This window comes from Phocoena sinus, chromosome 6, assembly GCF_008692025.1.
Source record: "Phocoena sinus isolate mPhoSin1 chromosome 6, mPhoSin1.pri, whole genome shotgun sequence".
Lineage (NCBI taxonomy): Eukaryota > Metazoa > Chordata > Mammalia > Artiodactyla > Phocoenidae > Phocoena > Phocoena sinus.
Window position 1 is genome coordinate 54,396,358 of NC_045768.1, and position 26,815 is coordinate 54,423,172.

The 26,815-nt window shown below is 34.7% G+C and overlaps 1 protein-coding gene across 7 annotated transcripts in view; it reads right to left on the reverse strand.

Annotated features, from left to right (window-relative positions):
- RFX3 (regulatory factor X3) overlaps positions 1-26,815 on the reverse strand; it is a 290,721-nt gene that overhangs the window by 75,258 nt on the left and 188,648 nt on the right. For 6 of the 7 annotated variants that reach the window (XM_032635917.1, XM_032635924.1, XM_032635918.1 and 3 more), the window contains 2 exons: positions 20,369-20,627; positions 2,384-2,458 (listed from right to left, as the gene is read on the reverse strand). In XM_032635917.1, coding sequence (XP_032491808.1) covers positions 2,384-2,458; positions 20,369-20,627 — 334 coding nt within the window. The remainder of the gene's footprint in view (positions 1-2,383; positions 2,459-20,368; positions 20,628-26,815) is intronic. The other variant, XM_032635923.1, reaches the window with a different exon arrangement.

The window sequence follows — 26,815 nt, forward strand, 5'->3', positions numbered from 1 at the left end:
ATATTTAAATTAAAAAAAACCCTCGCCACTAAAATTTTTCTACACAACTGAAAATCATCAATTAGGTTTTAACAGAATTTAAAATACCCTTAGCAGGTGATTATCAACTGGAATGCATGTAGTAGCTTATGCCAGTTGCTTGGATAAATCTAACAAAAATTAGGAGCATCGCTAATTTTCCAAGGACAGAAAGACAGCATGATCTTCTAATGGGTTCAGGTGGAAACAAAACCTGACCGGTCAGCAGAAAACACTGATCCCTTCTCCACTGTTTATAACCATCTTTAGAATCCTTTGTATTTCCAGAGACTTGACTATAAATGTGTTGCTTTTAAATAAACTTAACTGTACCTCAGAGGTGTAATAAAAGTGAATCAAGATATTTAGAGAAAGATTATCACTACATTAGCAACATTCATGCCCACTCTCTATATACGGAAATGCCTCTGGGAGTTATAAACAGTATGGAAGAGTTGCCATGCTATGTAATGAAAAGTACAAACCCATAGAGTAACAAACATGTATCTGTTGTTTATGCAGCTTAATTCACACACTAACATTAAATATTACTTCATGAATTTTACAAGAGAATAACAATGAAAAAAACCATATTTGAAAAGTTTCAAAAAACCAACAAATAAAAATATACAAAAATGTTCTTATATCCACATTATTGTTCATAAAAATACTAATTAAGATGGGTAATTCAAGTTAAAATTAAACACATCACATATTTTACTGAAGTATATATCTCAAATGACAATGAGATGTGAATTGAATATCAAAGCACAATTTCATAGAAGTCTGAAAGTTCAAAAAAGGTAACTGGAAATTTCAGGATTCTTTTTCTTATATCCCTGCACATTTTCAACTAAAAATGAACAACATTTTCCCTTGCCATTTTCAAAACAAAACACCAGATGGTCCTCACCCCCTCCCCAAAACATACATCCTCAAAGTAGAGAGTAAATCAGCCTCTACACACAACCACAGACTCATGCTAGCACAGCAGGAATATACCTATGAAACATATAAAAGAGTGATGTACTGCATACAAACTTTCAGAAAGGGGAAAAATCATATTCCTTAAACTTTCAACAGAAGGGCCAAGGTATATATTGTTTTATAATTTAGAATCTATAATTTTCATCAAAATTGTAGTCATTCTCCAAGTAGGTTAACTTGTTTTTATTTGTCATGATATACTTCCCTTTGAAAAAGAAACAAACCACTTCATCTAAAAATAAATGTGTAAGAACATAAGGAAGTATTTTGTGTTATGTTGGAATATAAAATTTAAATGTTTGAAAATTCAAATATTTAAAAAGCACAGTGAAACATTTTCTATGAGCTAAATGTTTCAGGTTTATTGAAAAAAATAATGATATTTTATTTCACTTGGGTGATCCAATTTTGGACTTTTCTGTCACAAAATATGGGGAAGAATTAAAAATAATAATTTTATCTCCAAATTTAAGAATACACTGTCAGCTGGGAGGAAAAACTCTAATTCTTACTATATTGTTACTGACACTAATTCAGCAGAAGAACTGTCTAGACAGATTTAAATCATAGGTCTATTTACTTTTTCCCATATATTCAGAAATCATGATAACAAAATAATTTTTAATCAGCATTTTCATTGAGTCCCCAAAATTTGTACATTTGATGAAAATGTTTATAGTTTCACAAATTGTCATCATTCTTCTTACACTCACCGGTGTTGTAGTGATGCTGCATCTGATAACAGTTAAAAGCTTTAAAAAATAGTAACAATAATCCTGTTTTATCTGAATTATTGGCAGTTTATGGCTTATCTAGAATCTCACTTCTTCTTTTGGCCCAGATTCATTTTTCTTTAGGTCTTAGGACCTGAGCTCATCTAGGTAGCTGTTTCCTGCTCATTTTATATAGTCTTACTGGTAAATAAATCATTTCGAACAGTTTATCATTGGGTTTGGCATTAGCAATCTTTTTTCCACTTAAAGAATATTACTGGTCATACAAACAGACACGACCATTTCTCTGTCTCAGACTTGAAGATGCAGATTATAAACATTTGCTTCACAGTAAATAAATATCACACTAGAAAAATTTAAATCATCAGTTACTTTTTACCAATATTTGGTAGCTTGTTATTAACTTGAAAATATATCTGTACCAAAACAGTAAAAAAACCTAGTGAAGTAGTATATTGGGGGCTCTATTTTTAGATATTCCACTGTGCAAAATTGCCATTAAGTGACACAGAGATCATAAGGGGCTGAGAAAGGAAGGTTAAGAAGCAAAATAAATAAGTAAATAAATAAAACAAGCATTTAGAAGCAAGCAACACATGCAGAACAAGCAAGAGATTAGTTTACATGAAGAAGAGGCAACTTACATGGCTGTTGAGAAGAGAGCTTCTGTGAGTGGACAGACCGTCAGACTTTTGCAGCGTCTCAATCGCCATTTCAATCTGATAATAGATGTCATTAAAAAAAGGGCTCAAGACAAGATAGTAATAAAAGGCTCACCAGAGAATTTTTGATAGATTCTTTAAAGTTCAATTTCTTCTTCAATGGTGGCTAATGAATAGCTCTCACTAAATGTGTATTTCCTCCTTCCTCCCCCCAATCCCAGAGAATGACATAAAATTAGGCACACTAATAATAAGCTCAATCACAAAAGTAAACCTTTTTGAATATTCCATAATTATATAAGAAGGGAGACCTGAGAAGCAGGAACCCCAGAGGATTGTGCTAGTTAAAATATTCTTGACTTTCGTAGTTCAACATGTGAGAGAGTAACCGCTCTCTTTCTAAACAGTCTCCCACCCAAAGAGTATTTAATATTTGTTCCGTTCTGTCACAAAAGAAAACTACTGCAGATTTGTGTTTTATTAATATGCATTAGTATTTTAATGCAAATGTGCAAAGACACCTTCATCAATGTTCAAAAGCTTCTAAATCTATCCATTCTTCTCTAAACCCTGTATTAAAATTTGGAAGTAGAGGGTCATTAGTATGAACACATTTAGATGTAATCATGGTCCCTACATCATAGTTTAGGATGTGGTGGTGAGGCAGAGCTATTAGAAATGATAGCAGAAATGGAATGTAGAAGAGAAGATAATTCAGAGCCAACAAAAAAAGGGACAATCACAGAAACAGTTTTCTTCCATGTAATCTCAGCACACCATGAGCAATCATAACACCTTAATTAAGTAGCAGGTGCCAATAATAAATGAGATGCACTCTTGATAACCTCATATTTAAAGATCACTATCTCTCAGCTCCTAGCACTACAGCACTTACTGTAAGATCAGGTTCCAAACACCCTGTATTTGATTACTGGATTCTATTAACAATATTAACTACAGTTAAATTAAAAATCACACTATATAGGAAAGAAATCATTATTTTTATTTTTGCTATCTGATCAAATCAACATCCCTATAAGCAGTTATAAAAAATATTTCATGCTTCCAAACACAGATAACATACTTTACATTGGCTATGAAAATTAATGATGCCTTGAAATTTCAACATACTGCCTCCCCCTACCAAAAAAAAAAGATGGATGGCAAAATCCATAGCAAAGCAAAGTCTTTTTTTTTTCCATCAAGTTTACAACTACTTTATGGTGGAATACTTTATACACAGAATGTTCAGTCTCAATTATGTCAACATTAAATTTAATTTTCTTAGGAATTAGTAGCTTTAATTTTACGTTATTTCCCCAAGTTACTTGTTCTTCTTCCCTAGAGTTAATAAAATGTAATACAGAAAAGAATGTTAGGTAGAAATTATAGAAAATATACTCTTAAAGTATATAATAATTCATAAGATGATATAATACAATTTATTATATGATTAAATTCTTTTTAATCACAAAATTAAGTTAATTGGTTTCTGCAACACTCTTTGCCAGATGGAAGGTTAATGTAGTTCATCATTATACTTGAAAATAAATTGAAGAAAATGATATTGTACAAACCAAAAAAAAATTATGGAAAGAGTAATGTAAATGTAATGAGTAAACATTTTACCAAAATGTTAAACTAAAACTATAAAGGACCTCAGTATTACATCTCTTAAAAACGCATCAATAAGTGCTCTTGTTTTCAGAGAGAAAACATATATTGGGACTTCCCTGGCAGTCCAGTGGTTAAGATTTCGCCTTCCAACGCAGGGGATGTGGGTTCGATACCTGGTCAGGGAGCTAAGATCCCACGTGCCTCACGGCCAAAAAACCAAAACATAAAAGACAACAGAAGAAATATTGTAACAAATTCAATAAAGACTTTAAAAATGGCCCACATGAAAAATAACTAAACAAACAAAAACAACCAAAAAAAACAAAACAACCAAAAAAACCTATATAAAACGACAGCTGAAAAGTCTCATCCTCATGTGACTGTAAATCACTTCTAGGAAGAATTTGCTCAAAATTCAAATTTGCTAAAATGCCTACATTTTCTTTAAAGTTTGAGTGTGGAAATTTTGAGGTTAGATTTCGGTCTATTTAAAAATAAAATGATCTGTATCTTGTGATTTTATAGGTTTAAGTGAAAGGTAAAAATTATCAAAAATATAATAGCTGAGCAATAATGAGGGAGAAATCCACATCTGGCTTTGTTTGATAACAGCAATTTTTATTTCTTTATGACTAAAGGATTTGTGGTTATTTTTGACAATTAAAAAATAAGTATGGTAAATAAACATTTTCCATTTCTTCCCTAATTAAGCTTTAGACTATGAGTATACCTTAGCTTTTTGTTTGAAGAATCAATTCTCTGAACTAAGGTACAGTGCCCAGTTGTATCTCTTACTGAATAATCATCCTAGGACTGAATCGTCAATAGTGCACACTTCTTCTTCACGATTATCTAATGCTAGGATACGTGGTGCTTGGCAGTTTAGACTGGTTCATGATGATCCTGAACTATTGATTCATAATCAGGTAAGAAGCTATGGCAACTCCTCTGAGATCAAATGGTGGGATGTTCCATTTGAGATGAGACGTTCAGCATGGAAAGGCTTATAGAGAGCATTAAGTGCCATTACTGGAGTGGGTGAGACTTACAACTCCCTATGTGAAAGAGCAGGTAAGAAACTGATAACCATTCCAGCCACCATGAGCACATGAATTCTTAGAAAAATCAGTCTTTTCTGCAAGACTAAAAAAAGATCGTTAGCAATATACTAGGGATGAATTAAAACCCTCCACGTTCGCCAGCTAAAACAGGATTCCCATGAGAATGGGAATCTACTCTGAGGGTGGTTATCAGTCAAAGACAGAAACCCTTGGTCCAGTGCTACTGCAGAAACACTTTCAGAAACTGGAGAAGAGGATTTTGCACTGTGTTTAGACACGCCATTGAAATATTAGAGGACTGGCAGGCTTCTGGGGCAGAAAAGCGATAGAGATCAATGAAAAGTCTTCCAGCCATAGGAATTATAAGTGTGAGACCACCAGCCTCAGATGCTACCCCAACAGAATGCCTGACAAAGTCTGAAGAGTCAGAGCTCAGGTAATGTGGAGAGCTTCCTACATGCATAGGCCAGGTTTCTTTCTGACTGCACATTAGCAGAAAGATGAAAGACCTCTTTGCAGTGTGTCCCATGACAAGGCACTACAGAGCATAACTCGAAAAATCAGACCTGGCTTGAGCACTTGCTGAGAGTAGTTCACAGTGAAGACTATCCAGGAAAACAGACTTTCATCAGAGAGTGCAGGGACACCCATGAGTTTTGCTGTGAGTGAAGCTTAATTTGGGCGAAGAAAGAGAGGAAGGTAATACTAGCTGCCATGAGAAAATGATGTCTGACCTTGTGTCACCAGTTAGGAACTGCAGAATTAAAGTAAATACAGGTGTGACTCAGCTCCCCCAACCAAACACTGAATTCTCAAAAGACAGAATCCCAGGGAATGGTGTAAGTGGTTTCCCTCATTTGGGCACAAGTGGCTTCCCTCCATACTAAGAATGGAGTGCTCATTAAAGACTATGACAACTATTTTTTCTTCTGAAATAGAGTGGCATGGTCACAAATGTGACACAAATATGACCACATGGCAACAGGAAGACCTTAGTTCTTGTGTGGTAGATTCAAGGAAAAAAATACCTGGGCTCTGTAAGGCAGAAGAAACCCCTATTTGTTTGGAATATAGAAAGTATGCATGTCTGTTGCAGACTGCACCAGTGAAAAAACTCTTCCATGATTTCTCAGGAATTAGGAACAGAAATCAGTAGGAACAGGGAGAAGCTGTATGTCACATCCAGGAGGAAAAAAAATAAAGCTCAGTGGAGCTCCTACAAAGATACAGCAAACCGGGCTTCCCTGGTGGCGCAGTGGTTGAGAGTCCGCCTGCCAATGCAGGGGACACGGGTTCATGCCCCGGTCCGGGAGGATCCCACGTGCTGCGGAGCTGCTGGGCCCGTGAGCCATGGCCGCTGAGCCTGCGCATCGGGAGCCTGTGCTCCGCAACGGGAGAGGCCACAACAGTGAGAGGCCCGCGTACCGCAAAAAAAAAAAAAAAAGATACAGCAAACCCTCTAAGAAGGACCTGAAGGGGACAGGGCACCTATTACCTGATGGGGGATAGATACACACTATGATAAACATGTGACCTAAAACACAGGCTGCAAACTCTTTTCCAGTCACTCAAATGCTAATGTTGCCTTGTTGGAATCCAGGGACCAGTGGAGAGTGTCTAAGCACCCAAGGTCACTTGAGGCTTGTAAGATATCCACCCAAGAATCAGTGTCCTGAAAAGGACAACAGAGAAAAGTCACACCTAAGCCCTTAGGGAAAGAGGCTGAGAGAACAGAGAAGAGGGGTCAAATGATGTCTGGATGTCCAGTAAATATTCTGTTTATATTCTCCTTTCCCAAGATCAAAGAAGAGATCAATATTGTACTTTTACTAAGGCAGCAAATACTTTTTTCATTATTTATTTAAACATCTTTATTGGAGTATAATTGCTTTGCAATGTTAGTTAGTTAATGCAGTGTTAGTTTCTGCTGCATATCAAAGTGAATCAGCTGTACATATACATATATCCCCATATCCCCTCCCTCTTGATCCTCCCTCCCATCCTCCCTATCCCACCCCTCTAGCTGGTCGCAAAGCACCAAGCTGATCTCCCTGTGCTATGCGGCTGCTTCCTACTAGCTATCTGTTTTACATCGAGTAGTGTATATATGTCAGTGCTATTCTCTCACTTTGTCCCAGCTTCCCCTTCCCCCTCCCCTCCATGTCCTCCAGTCCATTCTCTACATCTGTATCTTTATTCCTTTCCTGCCCCTAGTTTCATCAGAACCATTTTTTTTCTTAGATTCCATATATATGTGTTAACATACGGTATTTGTTTTTCTCCTGACTTACTTCACTTTGTATAACAGACTCTAGGTCCATCCACCTCACTACAAATAACTCAATTTCGTTTCTTTTTATGGCTGAGGAATATTCCATTGCATCCATGTGCCACATCTTCTTTATCCATTCATCTGTCGATGGACACTTAGGTTGCTTCCATGTCCTGGCTACTGTAAATAGTGCTGCAGTGAACATTGTGGTACGTGACTCTTTTTGAATTATGGTTTTCTCAGGGTATATGCCCAGTAGTGGGATTGCTGGGTCGTATGGTAGTTCTACTTTTAGTTTTTTGAGGAACCTCCATACTGTTCTCCATAATGACTGTATCAATTTACATTCCCACCAACAGTGCAAGAGGGTTCCCTTTTCTGCACACCCACTTCAGCATTTATTGTCTGTAGATTTTTTGATGATGGCCATTCTGACAGTGTGAGGTGATACCTCATTGTGGTTTTGATTTGCATTTCTCTAATGATTAGTGATATTGAGCATTCTTTCATGTGTTTGTTGGCAATCTGTATGTCTTCTTTGGAGAAATGTCTATTTAGGTCTTCCACCCATTTTTGGATTGGGTTGTTTGTTGATATTGAGCTGCATGACCTGCTTGTATATTTTGGACATTAAGCCTTTGTCAGTTGCTTCGTTTGCAAATATTTTCTCCCATTCTGAGGGTTGTGTTTTCATCTTGTTTATTGTTTCCTTAAGGCAGCAAATACTTTTAAAGAGAACAATGTATAAAGAAAAAAAAAGCATTTCCCCATTATTTATAATTCCCCATCGTTATTTATTATTGGTATTTATAGCTCCCCATTGCCTTTTAAGGAAGGAGAATCCTTATCACAGGATGGCCCCTTGTTCAGCAGAGTTAGTATCAGGTTTAAGTGCTCTGCTGAAGGGTTGAGAGATTTGAGGAGACGGGGATCTGGGCACACTGGCGGTGAATGCTCATTGGTAAAATGAATGGACAGACTGGGGGGGACAGGTGGTGCAGAGAGGCTTTGAGGGACTGTGCTCTGGAAAGCGTGATGCTAAACCTCAGCTCTTTCCTCTACAACATCTTCAGTAAAATTGATGCCACTCGCAGATACTTCAGGTACAAGTAATCAAGACTGGCTGGAGCACAGGGTTCATTTAGGGGCAGTTGATGATGTCAAAAAGGTAAACCTCAGTTTCAAATGCAGGGAAATGTGTAGAGGTTCGGAGCCTTTCATAAATTGTTGATATTAATTTTATCATCACCATTATTTACTTCTAACAGAAAGAGTTATTTATTCCAAAGAGTAACTTTGGAAACAATTATTTTAGAGCTAACCTTATTTCCAACGTCAGGATACATCAGTGTTGGGGGAATGCCAATCACCCTCAGTAAAAAGGAAGAGGAAGACTGATCTCAAAGTGAGAGGTGCTGAAACTTTTGCATGAGTTGCATGGGGCAAAAAAGAGGTTTCCCTGTACATGTGATCTACATACACATTATGCACATCTATTCAATGGCCCAAATAGAATATGATATATGTGGACAATTAGGACTTTGTCTTAATGTAAACATCAGCCAGTCATTCAATTACATGCCAATAAAACAGAAGGAAAAAGAACAATTATATCATCTTATTCATTGTCTTTATAGGTCAAGGCATATTCTCTTGACTCTGAAATGGCTTTTTAATCTTTTTTAAAGACTGAAGGTCAAGATTGATATATTCAACTACCACTAGAATTAAAATTGGTCTCATGGTAGAAATTATTTCCTTTCTAGAACTGTTTAAGAAAGTGATTTAAAAATAGAAGTAATACTATAATGCTTTATAAAGCCTTTTTACATTAATTCTCATTTGATCTTCACAACTTTGTGAAATAGCAAAGGCAAGCAATATTATCTCCTTTTCACAGATCAGAAAATTGAGGCTCTCTGGGATTGGGGGACTTTCTTGAGATTACATAGGTGTTAACTATGAGATTGGAATCCAAGGTTTATCACTCTGAGTTCAACAGTATTTCCATTTTATACAAATATAACAAGAATATAAATCAAGAGGAAATATCACTGTTTTTAATGAAACTATCTTCTGAGAAGTGGCTTGTAAAATTAAAATTTGCTACATGATTTACTGTTAACAAGATTTACTTTCCAATAGGAAAGGGTTTACATATGATTAATAAGCATTACTTGAAAATGATTTCAAAGTGATCAAGTTACAAAGCAACAAAAACTTTTGAATGGATAGTTAAATTTTACTCATCATAAAAACAGTGATATAATGATTTAATTTTCTTGTTAATACAGGTTGTTCTATTAACCTCACCAGTTAACACTTTCTTAGAGAAACAGCATTTTTGTTTCCTTGTGAAAGAATAGTAAATTCTTTAGAGAAACCCAATGAAGAGAATACACTTAAGACTGGAAATTTCCTTTGGGGTAATTTTTCTCCTGAACTGTAAGACTTGATATTTTGTTTGCATTTGAGATCAAGTAAGACAGAAACAATTTCTACTTGGTGGCTTGTTCAGAAAAAGTATCTGTGACTGCTGACATGAGCATGTGACCAGCACCCTTATACCTGTTAGAAATTACACCTCCTGGTGTGTGTGTGTTGGGTGGCGGGGGACTTCTACAGCAAGTACTTCAACCAGGAACACAAAGGAAACAAACCCTTTCACTTTACATGTAGTCTATATAATCACAACGCAGGTTTTTCTCCAAGAGTGGTCCTAGACACTTGTTAGAATTATCTGGGCACTTGTTAGCAATGCAAAACAACAACAACAACTAAAAACCAAAAAAAAAAGAATGGACACTGCATTCTGGTGGATCATATCTGTATTGCTAATGGTTTGATCTCTTCTTCAATTTGTCCAAAGCAGCGCTTTTCAGAAAGTAAGGTGTAACCCATTAGTAGGTTATGAAATCAATTATCCTGACCAGCATTTTTAAAAAATTAAAGAAATCAAATAGAGTAGAAAATACTCAAATGTCCTGGCACACAGTACAGGTAAGTATTGTTTCCTGGAACTTTGGTTTTAGTCCATATATACATGTATATATGTATATAATAGTCATGTGTGTATATATAGATGTATACTCATGAATGTATGCATATATGTATGTGTATGAGTACTGGGCCACAAAGTAAAGGTATTTCTCATTGTAGATTGTGGCCCTCAAACTTTGAATGCCCTGCACGAAGCAGTTAAATCAGTTCCCTTCTAGTAACAGGATCCCTTCTAAGGATCTCCAGGTGTCTCTTGGGCCCACGTGTCCCTGCAATGCAGATAGAAACAGCTCACTGAGGATAAAGCTGTGAATATGATACCGCTCTGTAAGTTGTATATTCAAGTGATATAGAAATCAACATATGAATCTATTACTCCACAGCAATATTAAAAAGAAGCTTAACTCAGATATTCAGGACGGGTTGTTCTTTTAACTCAAAAAAATTAAAAATGCCCAGAAAACACACCTAGCCAGCTTTGCTTTTCATCTCCTCTTGAATAAAAGCTAAGACAAAATCTTAATCTTATACACTAAGCATTTAGAGCAAAGAAGGCTTAGGTCTTGCAAACGCTTAACTACATGAAATACTTTTTACTCACTGATAATTTTATGACATCTAGAGAAAAAAATTTTAATCATTATGCTTTCAGCCTGAAGTTTTGGCAATTTTATACCACCTAAAGCTATTTTGAAATATTGATAAGAAAAAACATATAGAGAAGATACCTGCATGAACTGAATGTGTTCTGAGAACATTTGGTTTAACTAGGTGAACTGAAACCAAGACCGTTGTATCGGGCTTCCACTGATTATTCTGTAAAGCCTACATCCCTCCACCCTCACCAGGACTCTGTGAAACTGGCATTACTGATGTGTGACAATAAAACTAATTTTGAGATATCAACTGTATAAGCACTCAGGGCTACAATTACCCTTCAGGAATCTGCTGGGTTAGGATTAAGTGATAGGATTTAAGGCCAAGTTGATATTTTCAAATTTAAGATTTCAAATCTGCCTTTTGCAGATTATTCTGAGTACCAAGAACATTTTCACTTTGTATTTAGTTCATATAATCACTAAAACAGAGGTTTTCTCAAAGTGTAATTCTGGATCGGCATTACCAGAGTCACCAGGTGCTTATAAGAAATGCACATCTTGGGTCCTTCTCCACACTGAATCAAAAGCCTTGGGGGTGGGGTCCAGCCGTGCACATTTAATCAATGCTCCACACATAATGTACACTCAAGTTTGAGAACACTGCACTAAAACATAATCAAATTTATTTTCTTTGCCAGGGTTAGACTGCAATTAATACTTCAGGGAGAATAAGTAGGGAGGTAACAGGCATTCCTAAAATGGCCCTTGCTAACTCTGTTTAAAGGGTGGTTTTAAAGTTTATTATATGGATTTTTGCTATTTTCATTCTTTTTCATTCTCTTGCTATCCAATCCTACCCAGCATTTAGACAATTTTGCAGTTTATGTTAGTAACATAATCAGAAGATAAGCACAATTTTCGTGAATCTAAAATTAATCAATTTACAACATATTAACATTTGTGATTTAAAAAATAATGTGATGAGAAAGAAAATGAAACTAACCACGTAAAAGAAGTTTGGGGGCTATCTGTGGATTTCTATTTTTGCCTTGGAGGATTAGGTACCTTTCACTGATGAAATTAGCTCCATTACTCATATTGTAAACCTTTATATTCATAGAAGCACAGTGGCTGGTCAACAGTGATTGCTCAATAAATGTTTGAGAGAGTGAGTGACTCTAAGTACATGAATACACCAAACATTCACCTTCACCCCAAAGTATTGAATAAGAATGGCTCTAGAAATCTTTACTAAATTTAATGCACATTTTCATTCTCTAAACTTTCAACAGTCTGATAAAGAAGGACTTTTTCTGAAACCTAGGATCAAGGTTTAACTTGAATCATGATACCTCATAGACAATCTTTATACTGGGCACATAAAGAAAGGGTTGTTTCAGTTACATGCATTTGGGTAGCATGACCAAATAGATACACTTTATAATCATTAAGAGCTTGCCTAAGATTTTTTAAAATAATAAATCACTTTTTTTGAATAGAAAATATATTCACATGCCTCCCACCTTTTTTTCCTTCATTCCTTCTTCTAGAGAGATCTTTGTACTTACATAAGCATATAGAAATGTATATTTCTATTTAAATGTACACGTGCGCCATGTGCACGCATGCGTGCGTGTGCGCGCGCACACACACACACACGCACACACACATTACTCCTTGCTTTTTCATTTAACAATATATTTGGAGATCTTTCCACATCTATCTATCTATCTATCTACACACATTAAACACATACACACACTGCCTCACTCTTTTTAATGGCTGTACAAAATTCCACTGAATGGACAAATGCACTAAAATGTATTTAACTATTTCTCTGCTTATAGACAATTAGGCTTCTTCCAATCTTTTTCTAATACAAATAACTCTACAATGAATATAGTTGTTTATGCAGCATTTCACATATGTAAGAGTATCATCAGTGGATTAAATTCCTAGAAGTACTCTCTGAGTCAGTGGCTATGTGTATTTTCAATCTTTTTTTTTTTTTTGTATTTTCAATCTTAATAAAAATTTCCTTATTGCTCTCCAATCCTGTACCAATTTAGTACTATCAACAATGAGACTGCCTGTTTCTTTACACCTTTGCCAAGGTTTACTAACTTTTTAACTTTGCCTGTGTGAGAGATGAAAAATGGTATCTCTTTGTAGTTTATTTTTCATTTCCTTTTCAGTGAACTGCTTCTTCAAATGCCTTCCTCATTTTGGTCTCTTTTTTTTTCTGAAGGATTTCTATGAGTGGTCTATATATTAAACGCATTCGTGCTTTGAATATAACATTTCAAAACTTTATGTGAGGTTGTTGTTTCACTGTTGCCTTTTGTTGCTGTGGTTTCTGTCATATGGAATGTTTTTACTTTTATGTAGTTGATCACATCAGCGTATTTTTTTGTAGAATCTGAATTTTACATCATGTTTCCCCACTATAACAGAATAATAAAAAAAATTGTCCATCCAAGTGAAATTAATTTTTATATAAGGAGCAATGTATAGAACCAATCTAATTTTCTTTTAAAAATAGTTATCCAGTTGTCCCAAGCATCATTTATCAATAATTCATCATTTCTCTATTCACAGGCAATGCCACATTTGTCATATGTTGTATTCTTATATGCATTTGGCCTATAGTCTACTACTGGCCTATACTGGTCTATTCATGTGCCTAGACAATTCTGTTTTAATTATTAATTTTATATATGTTTGAACAACTGGTAGGGCTGTTTGTGTCCCACACCACACATCATTATTTTTCTTTTTATACAACTTTCTTCACTACTCTTGCATGTTTATTTATGTAAACAGTCTTTCTTACAAAAGAAAAAAATCTATTGGTATCTTGATTAGGATCATATCAAAATTTTTAAGTTAATTTAGGGAGATTCAAAATGTTTGATACTGAAACTTCTCTTTCAATTATTCAAGCTTCTTTGTTTGTCCCTTAGGAACTTAAAAAGTTTTATTCAGCAGCTGGATCTTGCACATATATTATTAGTTTACTGCCTGGCATATTTTGAGTTTATTATAAATGAGATCTTTGCTTACATTATATTCTAGCTACTGTCAATTGTATTTAGAAAAGCTATTGATTTCTTTGTATATTAATTTTGTACTAAGTCACTTTACTAAATTCTCTTATTATTGGTTATAGTTTTTCATTTGATTCTCTATGATTTTTATCAGGTACACAATCATATCATCTGCGAATTCTGACCTCTTTACCTCCTTCCTAATTTTATATTTCCTTCTCTTGTCTAACTGCATCTTTCCTATAATTTTGAAAGGACAATTAAAAATCACATCTTCCTTTCTCACAAGGCAGATGGGAAAAGTTACTAAAACTTATAGGGGGTAAATTTAAAATAAATGAGTTAAATTATTTTAACTTTCTACAGATAGATTACAAAATCCCTAGCCCATGAAATTTTGGGGCACCAACAGTTATAATTTTTAAAAACCTAGATGTTAAGAGAAAACAATTCCATAGCCAACAAATACAACTGTAGCTATGCATACTGAGAAAGTGGTAACCAAATCACATGCTTTTGGAGGATGTACTCATAAACATGGGAACATGGAGAAACTCCCTTTCATTTGAGAATTGATAATTGGTCATAGGCATCGTTTAGAATTTTCTCTCATTAAAATAAAAGACATGGGCCAGTGGAACAGGCAGTATTAAATTTTATGGGTCTAATACTGACTCACATGTAACTCACAGATGACAGTATATTTTAATTTGCCACCAATACATTTCATATTTTATCTGGATCACCTAGCTTCCATAAATGAAACATTAGTGATTTTTTTCCTTCAAAATCTACAGTAGTTTCAAACTAGTAAATTAACTTGCAATTTGATTTATAAATATAAGGATCAAGTTAAAGTTATACAACAGGTCACCTGGAACATAGTTTACTTCCATATTTATAAGCAGAATTTACAAACATCATTAAACCTTCCTAATCTAGATTTTAGATGAAATAGAATCTAGCCATTTCTGGCATGTTGTTAACACACCTGTGGTTCTGAAATGCTGTTTCAGTATGAAATAGCTAAAAATTAAAATAACTCATTGTATTTTGCTTTAGAAGGGAATCCATCAGCTATGCTCAGGAGGAGCTGAAGGCCCCTGTCATTCTGTTTGTCTTAACCTTCTAGTTTATCAAGATTTCTAGGAGTAGAATGTCTTACAGCCTTAGCCATAAAATTACTGCCTCTAGATCTTATCAGCTTCAAGGCTGGAGCAGTGTGAAACTGACTGACAGCTGAATGGAATATAGATGAAGCAATGGAGACTACAAGTCATTCAAAGTCCCATTTTATTAAGTGCTTTGAAAATAAGGTCCCAGAACCTTCAGTCAATTTAGGATTTAGTGCAGAAAGCAGAAGATTCGTGGTACTGTCTCTGAGGAGTTTTATCTGAGAGCTCAGGTTGGCCTAGGGAAAATGGGACACAGGAAAACAGAAAATACTAAGATCATAATGGACATACATACTTCTGCCAAAATAAGTGGAGAAAGTAGTTCTACATGACTTTCATTTTTAAATCATTCAGGCTAACTGTAAAACTAAGAAAATTATTTAAAATAGAAATTTATTATTTCTGTAATATGTAATATATAAAATAACTGATTTATGCATAACATCACATTTCTAACAAAAAATTTCTTCCAAGCATATCTTTATATATGACAATTAAAGAGAAATTTTTGTCTTATGTGACTATGTTGCTTTTCTATCTCCATATAGCCATAACAAGTAATCCAACATTATTTTAACATTTTTTACCCTTTGGTAAGAAGAATGGGCAGTTCAGCTCCTTCTAATATAGTCATTTCCCCATAAATATAAAGAAGCCCTTCAAGTATTGATATAAAAAAAATCTCTGACACACACCGTTAGGTGGAAAAAAAAGCAAGATTCAGTATTTTTGTTACTATTCGTAAAAAAAATTAAAAATGCTAATGCGAGGGAAAGAGAGACATTCTGCTTGTACATTCAGAGAATATCTCCAGAGTGATACTCAAAGAACTTGATAACTTTGATTGCCTCTAAGGAGAAGAACTGAGGAACAGAAGTGAGAGGGACACTGCATTATGTACTTTCTTTTATCTTTTGAATTGTGCTACTTAAGAATGTATAACTAATTCACATAAATAAATTCAGGAAAACTTTACATGCAAAGCCAAGGATAAAGAAATAAAAGCATCTACAATTCTTGAATGAATTCTTAACTTTCTATAAATTATATAAGATAGGCCAAACTTTTACTTATATAGCAGTAGATGGACATTGAAATTTTCCTCCAAACAATTGAAAAAATTACAGTATTTTTCATTAATCAAAAAAGGTAGAGATATGAACAATATTAGCTTCAACACATTTTCCTTGTGCCCTTTGGTGGGATCTAATTTTAGCAAGAGCCATTTAACATATAATTACTAAATGTATATACAGAAAAGTAGAAAATTAGCTTTCATATCACAGTCTCAAAAATGGTTAATGTAATCTAATTTAGTTAGTTTTCTTATCAAGAAGAAAAACAACTCCATAAATAACCATCTCATTATAAGAATTCAAATGTTATTTTATGGAGGAATGAATAAATTAAATTTCTTATAGCAAATTGCTTATTATTATATAGTCTGGTATAGATAAACTATGTTGTGATAAATACAAAAATATCACTAACTACAATCATATATATTTGATTCTCAAATGCAAAATGTGTTCCGGTTCCAAAATTCTAAAATTCTAAAAAAAATATGGTTATATGAAAAATAATGATGAAAAATAAATTAGAGTTTAAAATGAATAAAGACACATAAGGAACACTATGGAGATGTATTTAGAAGGAAGATCAAGGCATAATGAGTTCAGATATGACTGTAGTCAACTCTTCTACCTTAATGTCCATGCTCTCCTGAAATGTTAACAATAAATAGATCCCTAGCATTAATTTAATGAAATGTAAAATGTTTATTTACTCAAATAGTAACTTAGCTGAAGTCATACCCAGTGATGTTCCAATAAAAAATGTTACATAATCTTTTTGAAAATTCTTATTTAATACTATCAGCAGGAAATGCCTTTTAAATGTGTATAAGTTTATACTTATATTTAAATAAATAAAAATATATATACATACATACATATTTAATAATTTATACATGGACTCCATTGACCAAATAAAAGAGCACAGTAAAAGGAGAAAAAGTATTTTGACCAAATCTGAATATTGGTAGCTTGTACCATAATATATTCATCAAATAAAATTTAATATGTTACCATAATAATCTTTTGAAAACTTCTGAAATTTCTATGTACCTTGAAAACTGAAACATTTTACAATGCATAGCAAAAATGAAATACTAAAACATGTTTATGTAAAATATTTTTTCACTTAAGGTTGTAAAACTAAAGTAACTCATATGTTCAAATAAAAATTCTCCATTAATGTAAATAAAGATCCTTCTATTATAAGAAAGATGGTTTTATATTGACTATTAGACTAGGTAACAAAATATTTCAAGTGCTGATCATTTATTTTTCTTAGTAGTGGCTTCAATTTTAAATCATCTCTTTTTACTGATTTATCCTGAGAAGTTGGTTTGCACATTGGAGTAAACCTCTTTGTGGCAGAAAGTTAATCCTAATAAATTTAAGTGAAAGTATTTCTATATAGACAGAGGTCAAATGTAAGAGACAGCAAAGGCAATTATTCTGGGAACCAGAGCAGGAAACCTTGGTAACCAGAAACCGCGTAAAGGTATTAGGTTTGTGCTGTTCCCGAGCCCTCAAATCTAACTAGTTTCACATCAACTGAATTAACTGACTATACATTCCACTTATTACAGACTCTTAAGGCACAGCCCAATTGACTACTACTGTCAGGAATTCTGGCAATAGTAGAGGCTACTCCTACCCAGTTAGCTGCATCAGGCATGCTACGGGTGATAGGTTGAACACAGAAGAACAGTCAGAAAAACTGAATTTATATGGCACAGTCTGGCTCAACGTTTGGAAAGAAATGGCTTGCATCTCGACTAACAGGTTCTTAGAGACTGTGCTCATAGACATTCTTTCTATGGTTCTACAGTGAATGAAAAAGGTACATGAAAATAAGCAAATCTCCTTTAATGACACGGCACCTACCAAAAAATCTAGCATTTCAGGAGTCTAAACAACTATAATACATAGCACAAATTTTCTAGCATTTGGCAAGAGGAGGATGGGAGGAAATCTTAAATAGGTGTCATAGCACTGAAACTTTGTTAACTTTACTATAGGAACAGATGTGAAACTGTACAGAATCACCACCTCACTGTGAATGAAGCAGATGAAGATCTTCAGCACGATTGAGGGGGGATCTAAATCAAATATAAACTGTGGTAATAAATGTAAGGTAATAATTACTAGCAGATGTATATTTAGATAATATGTATCTATCATATGTCACTATCATGTGCTTTGATGAGAACACCTTATGATTTTTCCATGCAAAAGTTCTCTCTTTATTTAACTTTTAAACTCCTTTTGCTAAAAAGGAAATTTTCTTGTAAAAATGAAAACAAAAAACCATCCTTTACAGAACCTTAAATATTAATGCCTTTTTAAAAGGGTGAATTAATATGTGCAACTGACACTTAGGAATTTATCTTTTAAAAATAGTTTTCCCACTATTCTCAGCTGTTATAAGTCAGTTATTTTGTGTTAATTTACCAATTAATATAATAAAAATTGCACCAAATTTGTGTAATGGATAACTTAAGGAGTCATGTCATTTTTCACACTCTATACAGAAAAACAAACAAAAAAATCAAGCTATAAAATTCATCCTGCTAATGTTTGTACCTATATATACATGACCTGGAGTAATCAATTTAGTTAACTCAATGATAGCACTAGTAAATTTAGTAAACCCATATCTAGTTCATGAGGATGTTTAACAGATAGCTAAAATTCAGTGTGAAGGCAAGTATCAGTGCCTGGGGAAGGTGAAGCAGGAGAGGGGTGGGGATGGAGCGCTGATAAGCCAGCATGAGAGAGGGTATATGAAACGAAAGTGGGAAAGGACTCTTCCTCCCCATTTTTTCCAGTTTTCTTAAGGCCTTGGTAAGTGGCAAGTACTTCCCTTTCCACTGAAAGTCACTTTCTGGATGGCCTGTATCAGGAGCATTATACAGTACTGGTACCTAATCTACCTCTTTTCCTTTTATGGTAAAGATACAGTTATTTTACATCTAGAACATTTTACAATTTGTTGGTAAATATTATGATTTTAAAGCTGAGAGGATATTAGGAAATCATTTAGTCTAACTAACCCCTTATTTTATTGACAGGGGAACTGAGGTCCAGAGAAGCTATGATTTAGTTTCTAAGCTACATAAATATACTGCTGTGACTAAAAGGTTTAGAAATGCTGTATTTAGTGTTATCAAAAGCAAGAGAGAAATGGGCATTAGAATCAAAAATACAAAGAAAAAATGACAAAAAAAGAACTCTCCAGTTAGAACGGTTAGTTATCTGTTCTGACGTTACCAGAAAATAGTGAATTAAAAATAAGGGCTTGAACAAATGGATTAGGGAAAAGATATTAAATGATGAAAGTATGAACACATGCAATCATTACAAACAGAAAAAACTATATACAAAATACTTACCAAGTACCTATATTATATCATGAAGAAAATCCACAAAATGAAAAATGTAAAGCCTCTCATACAATTATTTTCTACTCAATTTGTTTCTATTTCATTATAAGAACAAACTATATGGTAGGATTATGGAAAAGGGGTACATGCACTTAATTCAAATCCCCAGGCCCCTTTTATATGAAACATCTAGAAAATCAATTCCATTTCTACTTTAGCTAGGTGGTCCTAAATGATTATTCTGCCTATGCTTAGTTGAGGTAAAAATGTAAAGGCCAGGTTACAGAGTTTGAGGATATCAAATTCCGCATAGGTTCTTATTACTATTTCTATTACAGCATTTTAGCACATTAAGATATCCTGTGTCAAAATAAATATATTTATTAAATATTAAAAATTTGAAAACTCAAATATGTGGTTGTGTTCCTAAGATATTATTTGCTCATACCTATGATCAGAGCCAATATATATGCTTCTCATTGGAATCACCTAGATCAGTGCTTCCCAAAGTGTCCCTCTGGTAGAATGCAAAATGACTTTACATATGGCATATGGGTAAACATTTTTAATTTTACTATTTAAGTACGGATTTTAACATATATTAGAAAAAAATTACACACTAAAACTGCACAACACATTGTTGCCCCAGCCCAGTGTTTTGGATTTTTTCTCTCTAAAGAGAAAAATGTACGATAGAGGCTACCAAGGACCTAAATTAAACAAATAAAAACTCAAATACTTACCGTCGCTGGGGAAGCCCGAGTGGTATGCGTCACTGAGTGACCAGAATTCTCCATTGAATTGCCAATCAGATAGGTTCCTCCAGAGCTGCTGATGAGTTGTCCTCCCGTGACGCCCATCTGAATCCCACCAGTGCCCACCATACTGTGGGATGAGACCACGGTAGTCACCTGTGCAGAACTCCCTTGAGTATCAAAGTAATTCCCTCCAGTGTTTTGGCTGTACATCTGCGTTTCTGTGTAAGGATAAGTTGTTGTTCGGCTTTAGAAGAAGAAGAAAAAAGAAAGAAATTTATTTATATCATCTTATTCATTTTTTTCTAGTGTGAATATATGTTTAAAATATATCAGCTTAGCCTTTGGAACATGGTGAGTTTTTGTATTTTATATGAAACTTCATTCCCAGAAATAGTTGGGTTTACTTTCCAAACTAAAGGTACATTTCTTTTTTTTTTTTTTTTTTTTTTTTGCGGTACGCGGGCCTCTCACTGTTGTGGCCTCTCCTGTTGCGGACAACAGGCTCCAGACGCGCAGGCTCAGCGGCCATGGCTCACGGACCCAGCCGCTCCACGGCATGTGGGATCTTCCCGGACCGGGGCACAAACCCATGTCCCCTGAATCGGCAGGCGGAATCTCAACCACTGTGCCACCAGGGAAGCCCAGGTACATTTCTTTATAAGTACCTTAACACTTTTCTGTACTTTAGAGCTTTTGCTTGTATACTGGTGCCTACCTCCAGCCTATAAATAAGCTCAGGTCTCTTCCCTCCAAGAAGTCCTGCTGCGTGACTTCTTAAATTTCTTACAAAACTTCCTGCAAATCCCAGTTTTAGGAAAGCTGGGATCCAGAATGACTGGGGGCTGCAAAAGCATCGATCTTTTTCTCGCCACCATAAGGATCTTGAGCAAAGATTTCACTTACCATGGGCCCTAGATCCCTAACTCTTTCTTTTTCTTTTTCTTTACACTCAAGGTTCTCCTTGATGTGGTGACTATGCCACCTCATGTCCTCACTTTCCGCTTCCCAACAACTGCAGTCCAGCTTCTGCCCTTAGCCTTTCACTGAAAGTGCTTTTAATAAGGTCACCTGTGAGCACATCTAAATACCAAGCTAAAAGGCTGCTGTCAGTCCTCATCTTTCTTGACCTATCTGCAGTATAATATTGTTGACCACGCCATGTTGCCCTTTCCCTCCTGGTTCTGTTCTGATTAAGCAGCTTGTTCGACTGATTTATTTTTAATATTCAATTGACTATAACTTACATTTTAACATAACTTTTATTTTTACTTGCAAGTAGTATAAGCTCACAAGAAGTTGCAAAAATAGTAAAGAGGTATAAAATACTTTATTTAAAAAGTTAAATATCAAATTAAAATTCCCAGTTTTTTGGTCATTCTCTTCAACACCACATTCCAGAGCTAGGCAGTACTGACAATTCGGTGTAGATATTTGCAGACATTTTCTATGTGCAAGGTCTTTCTGTTTTAACCTCTCTTGTTCATTAGTTTCTATGACATATTTTTTTACCTTTTACTTTTTTTAACCACTATGTTTCGAGAGCTTTTGGAGGCTCCATTTTTCTGGCACATTAAATACTGGTAATTTCTGAGGTCTCCATTTTCAGCTCTTATTTTTTTCTCACATTTATTCGGACCATATGCCTTTATCATATACTGCCTGACCATATACATGCTCATAAGTTGATAGCTCCATTTTCTAATTATACTTTAAGAGTTTTAAATCTAGGTTTCTTTAACAGCCACCTGGTTACCTCTGTTAGGGAACCCCATGATATATGGGAAGTCTCAAATGTAAAACTGAACATATGCCTAAAAGGGAATTCTTTCTCTCTTGCTCTTTTTCCTATATTCCCCCTCTCAGCAGAGGGCAGCACCACAACCCTCAGCTTTGGAAATTACTGCTGACTTTCCATGCTCAGATTGACATCAGTCACTAAATGCTACTAATTTTAGCTTCTAAATAATTCTCCAATTCTCCTTTCCATTCTTGTACTCACTTGCCTTAACTCATAATGTTCTCCATTATAACTGCCTTCTAATTAGTTTTCCTTCCTCTATTCGGGCTCTCTTCCAATCTATCTTCACTTTGCTGCCAGGAGAATTTTTCTAAAACGCAAATATGAAAATAAAGCTTTTCATAAAAACCTTTCCATGATTCTCTCTTGCCTTCGGAAGTAATTCACAACCCTTGACCTGCCTTCTAAGAACCATCAGAGCCGATGCCTGCATGATCTCTGGACTTCAAGTGCTTTCTTCGCTTACACCACACTGACCTTTTTGCTGGTCCCTGTAACGTGCCATCTTCTCTTGCCTCCCTGCTATATCTCGTGTTTTCCTCTGTCTAGAAGGCCTTTGCATTTCTCTTCAGCTCTCTTCTTTTGTCTAAATCACCCTTAAACTCTCAGTTCAAGCATCACCTTATCTCAGAATTACTTTTCAGGACCCTTTGCCCTCTGTGGCCACTCCTCACAGGCCTGTTATGTTCTGTTCTCTGTACTTTCCTAACACCTTGTGCATACCTGAAATACAGCTCTCCATATACTGTTACTTTCCTCATATATTCGTACTCCCATGAAATTATGTTTTATTCCCATATGTACCCTCAACACTTAACACAGTTGCAGCTACAGAGTGGGCACACTAGCCAACAAATAGAATATGATTCTGTTTGAAAGTACATTTGACATAATGGTGACTTCCGTAAATTTCTAAAACATAAATCCTTCTTTTGTTTTGTTAAACCAAACAAATTGGTTAGCACAATTGAGAAATTGTGCTAAACTATTCCAAGATTTTTCTGTATTATTTAAAACAGGTCATTTTAACCCATTACAAATTAATTTGTAATGTAATTGCTGATGTAAATTTTAGTAAAATAATTAGAGTGCTCCAAAACTATTCCACACTGGGTAAAGTTACTGCTTTCCAGGAAGAGCCACCACAGATCGATGTACAAATTTTAGTTTGGGGTGGTGACAGAAGCAACTCCACAGAGAACGTTTTTTTTTATAGATAGAAAAATGCCATTTAAAATACACAGTTCTTCTCATTATTGTTGTATTTCCCAGCTGGATACCTCATTTATGTATTTCTTTCATTATATATTTATTTAATAAAATAAAACAGCCATGTTGATTTCAAATTTAGGTGAAAAGAAAAGTGAGGTCATTTTAATTTATGTCTGCTAAATATGATAATGATCCTATTTAGCTGTTTTTAAAATAACACAATCTGATGTTAGTATTTAAGTATAACCAAGTAAGGTGTACACATAGATACAGGGCAATAAATAAGTTCTTTGACAGGTGCAGGAAATGGTGCCAGCTTTCCTTTCCATAGTCCAAACAAAATGCTTAAGCATGCTCCACAGTAGTAAGTTGATTTTATAAATAAATCATGTAATAATGGCTATCAATAGCTAATAGTTACTGACCATTTACTACATAACAGGCACCATTTTATGTACTTTTCAGGTATTAACTCATTTAATCTTCATTACAACTTTCTGAGATGGGTACTGTTATAATTTCTATTTCCACAGACAAGGTGAATACTTGAAGTTTGGATAGGTTAAATAGCTTTATCCAAATCACACAGCTGGTAAAAAATGGATTTGGCATCTGCACTTAGCCCATGCTCTCAACCATTCTGTCACATAAAAAGAACTTAACTTTTTACGTATGTCAATGATATGTGTGAATGACTACTGAGGAACAGTCCCAAAAGCTGGTATAGGGAACATATGGACTTTCTGTTGCTATTTGGGAGTTCCTTACACCTTAGTTAACTGTTTACTAACACCCCACTACTCTCCTCTCTTACTCAGAATGGAATCTGCAGAAGATGTACTTGCAATGGTAAAGAAATAGAGATGGAAAAGGCGAGACTATTTTGGAGGATACTTACCATTGCACACTTAGATTTCAGAAGTTCTATGATCATGGAAGTTGCAACTCTATTATAAGAGAAACATTCCACGGGGTTTAAATCACTCCATCTTTGGGGTATGACTCCTTTATAAATTAGTCCTCAGTGAACAATAGTAATGTAAACAAATGCATCACAGATATATAAAATCTGTATCTATAGCCCTCAAGTCAGCATAAAAATATGGCAGCAAAGAGCTTTCATTTTCATACTTCCCCCTAGTTGGAGATGATTCATTAGCTAAAAAATGAGCAAAGAACAGGATAAGAGTGAAAGTCACTAAAGAGTATGCCTAATCCATAAATTATGCTCATTACTCAATCATAACCCATGGGACTGAGGAGAAGGCTTGAATAAACACACACTGGGGTAAAGACTGGTAATTTCTAGGGGAAAAAAGACACAATTATATTAGGAAATGAAGTGTCACAAATTGTTGCTGAATTTGTCTCTGACACTTATACACTTGCAGTGGGGAAGAGAGGAGACTTTTAAACACTGGATTGGGTAATAGAGGCAGACCATAATATCCTTAGTCATTGTTCTTCAAGGGTAAGAAGATAAGTATTAATGCATCTGTTGGAGGCCTGTCTGGAGCCAGAGTCAGAGTCAGGCACAGATAATTCCTAAACGTCTTTTCAGTTCTAAATGTTCTAAGCTCCTGAGTAAATACTGGAGAAATTTTGTTTAAAAAAAAAAAAGGCACCACCAACAAAAACAAACACTTCTTTCTTTCTAGGTACTAGAAATAATAACTCTTTAATTCTGATACCTAGGATCAACTTGTCTTTCATACTGCTAGAATGAATACATATGAGATATTGCTTGCACACTATTTCCCCAGAAATTTCGAAGACATACGTTTGAGAAAAGTACTCAATTTTTGGCATATCAGATTGAAAGCAGCTAACTATTTCCGCACTGTACACTACTGAAACAGCTAAATTCCCAAGCAATTCTGTGCACACTTGAAAGATGCTGCTGTGTTCCTTTTGTTTGTTCTTTACTGATTGCCTCAGACCGTTATGAAAATAATGTGTCACATTATTCTATAGCAGAAGAGAAATCTTTCCATTGTTCTGCATATGTATCCAGTAATGAATGTAAACACATAGATATGTGCATACTTGCTGACAGATGCTTCTTCATAGCTGACTCTATTATCAGGTTCTATGTAAATGTCAGGACTCTGATCCATTGAATTCAGTAAATTAGTGCTGTCTGCATCCTATCATGCCTTAGCATATACCCTGACTAAGCATGACCCTGAATATTCCCTGCTTGCTTATTCACTAGGATGATTATGTATATCAATTTATTTTAGTTATAACCAATTTTTCTGTTTTCTTTATCTTCAGGTGTCTTATCCACAAGTCCAGATGTATAATATCTCTAAATTATGTGTTTTGATTTTACCTAGGTCTTGAATATCCTCTCACCAATAAGCTAGTCAACTGCAAAATCAAGCAATGGTATGAAAATGGCAAATTAAAAAAATAAAATACCTTGCAAATTTCACACCATAAAATTTATTATGAAGATAGAATATAGTAATGTTGATCATTATAATATCTTACATTGGTACAATGTTTTATTGCTTTCAGGCTATTCTGTACACATCCTTTTAACAAATATTTACTGAGCATGTATTCTGGCACCTGGAAAAAAGGAACATGACCTCTACAGTCGTAAGGGCTGCATAACATAAGGGGCAGGTGGTCAAAAATAAGAAAGGAAATAAGATCATTAGACATTTTCTTAAACCTGTGAAAGAGAAAAATAGAATACTAAAGTGTAATAAATGGGAGGGCGCATATTAGATCAACTAGTCAAGGAATGTTACCTCTGAAGAAGAGATATTTAGGTTGAAACTGAAGGATAAAAAGAAGTCAGTCCTATGGAAAACAGGAAGAAAAATATATCAGGAAGATATAGTGTGGCATGTGCAAAAGCTGTGACACAGGAAAGATCCTGGTATTTAGGAAGGAACTAGAAGTCTAGAATGGTTGGTTAAAATGAATGAGAAGGACATTAGAAACAATGAGGTTTAAAAAGTAGATAAAAACTAAACATGTAAGTAGTGTAAACAAATTTTTTAAACTGTGGGTCATGATCCACAATTTAATGGATCACACATACTAGCATTAAAAAAAGAAAGAGACTATAGTAGATGAGACAACATCAGAACATATCACAGCTAGTAAGGATAAGAATTATCTTGAGAAACTTTGTTTCTGTCATATGCATATATGGTGTGTGTGTGCATGTGTATATTTATCTGAGTATAAAAATGTACATCTAATTTTTTCAATGTGGATGGTTGTTTAAAAAGCTTAATGACATCATTATGGACTATGGCAAGAAGTTTGGATGTTATTTTAAGCTGGGATAGAAGTTTAAAGAAGCTAAGGTACAGGGAGGTAAGGGAATGTTCCAGCCAGAGAAACAACCTAAAGAAAGGCCTGAGGTCAGAGAGGTAACAGGAAACCATGAGAAAAGGGAG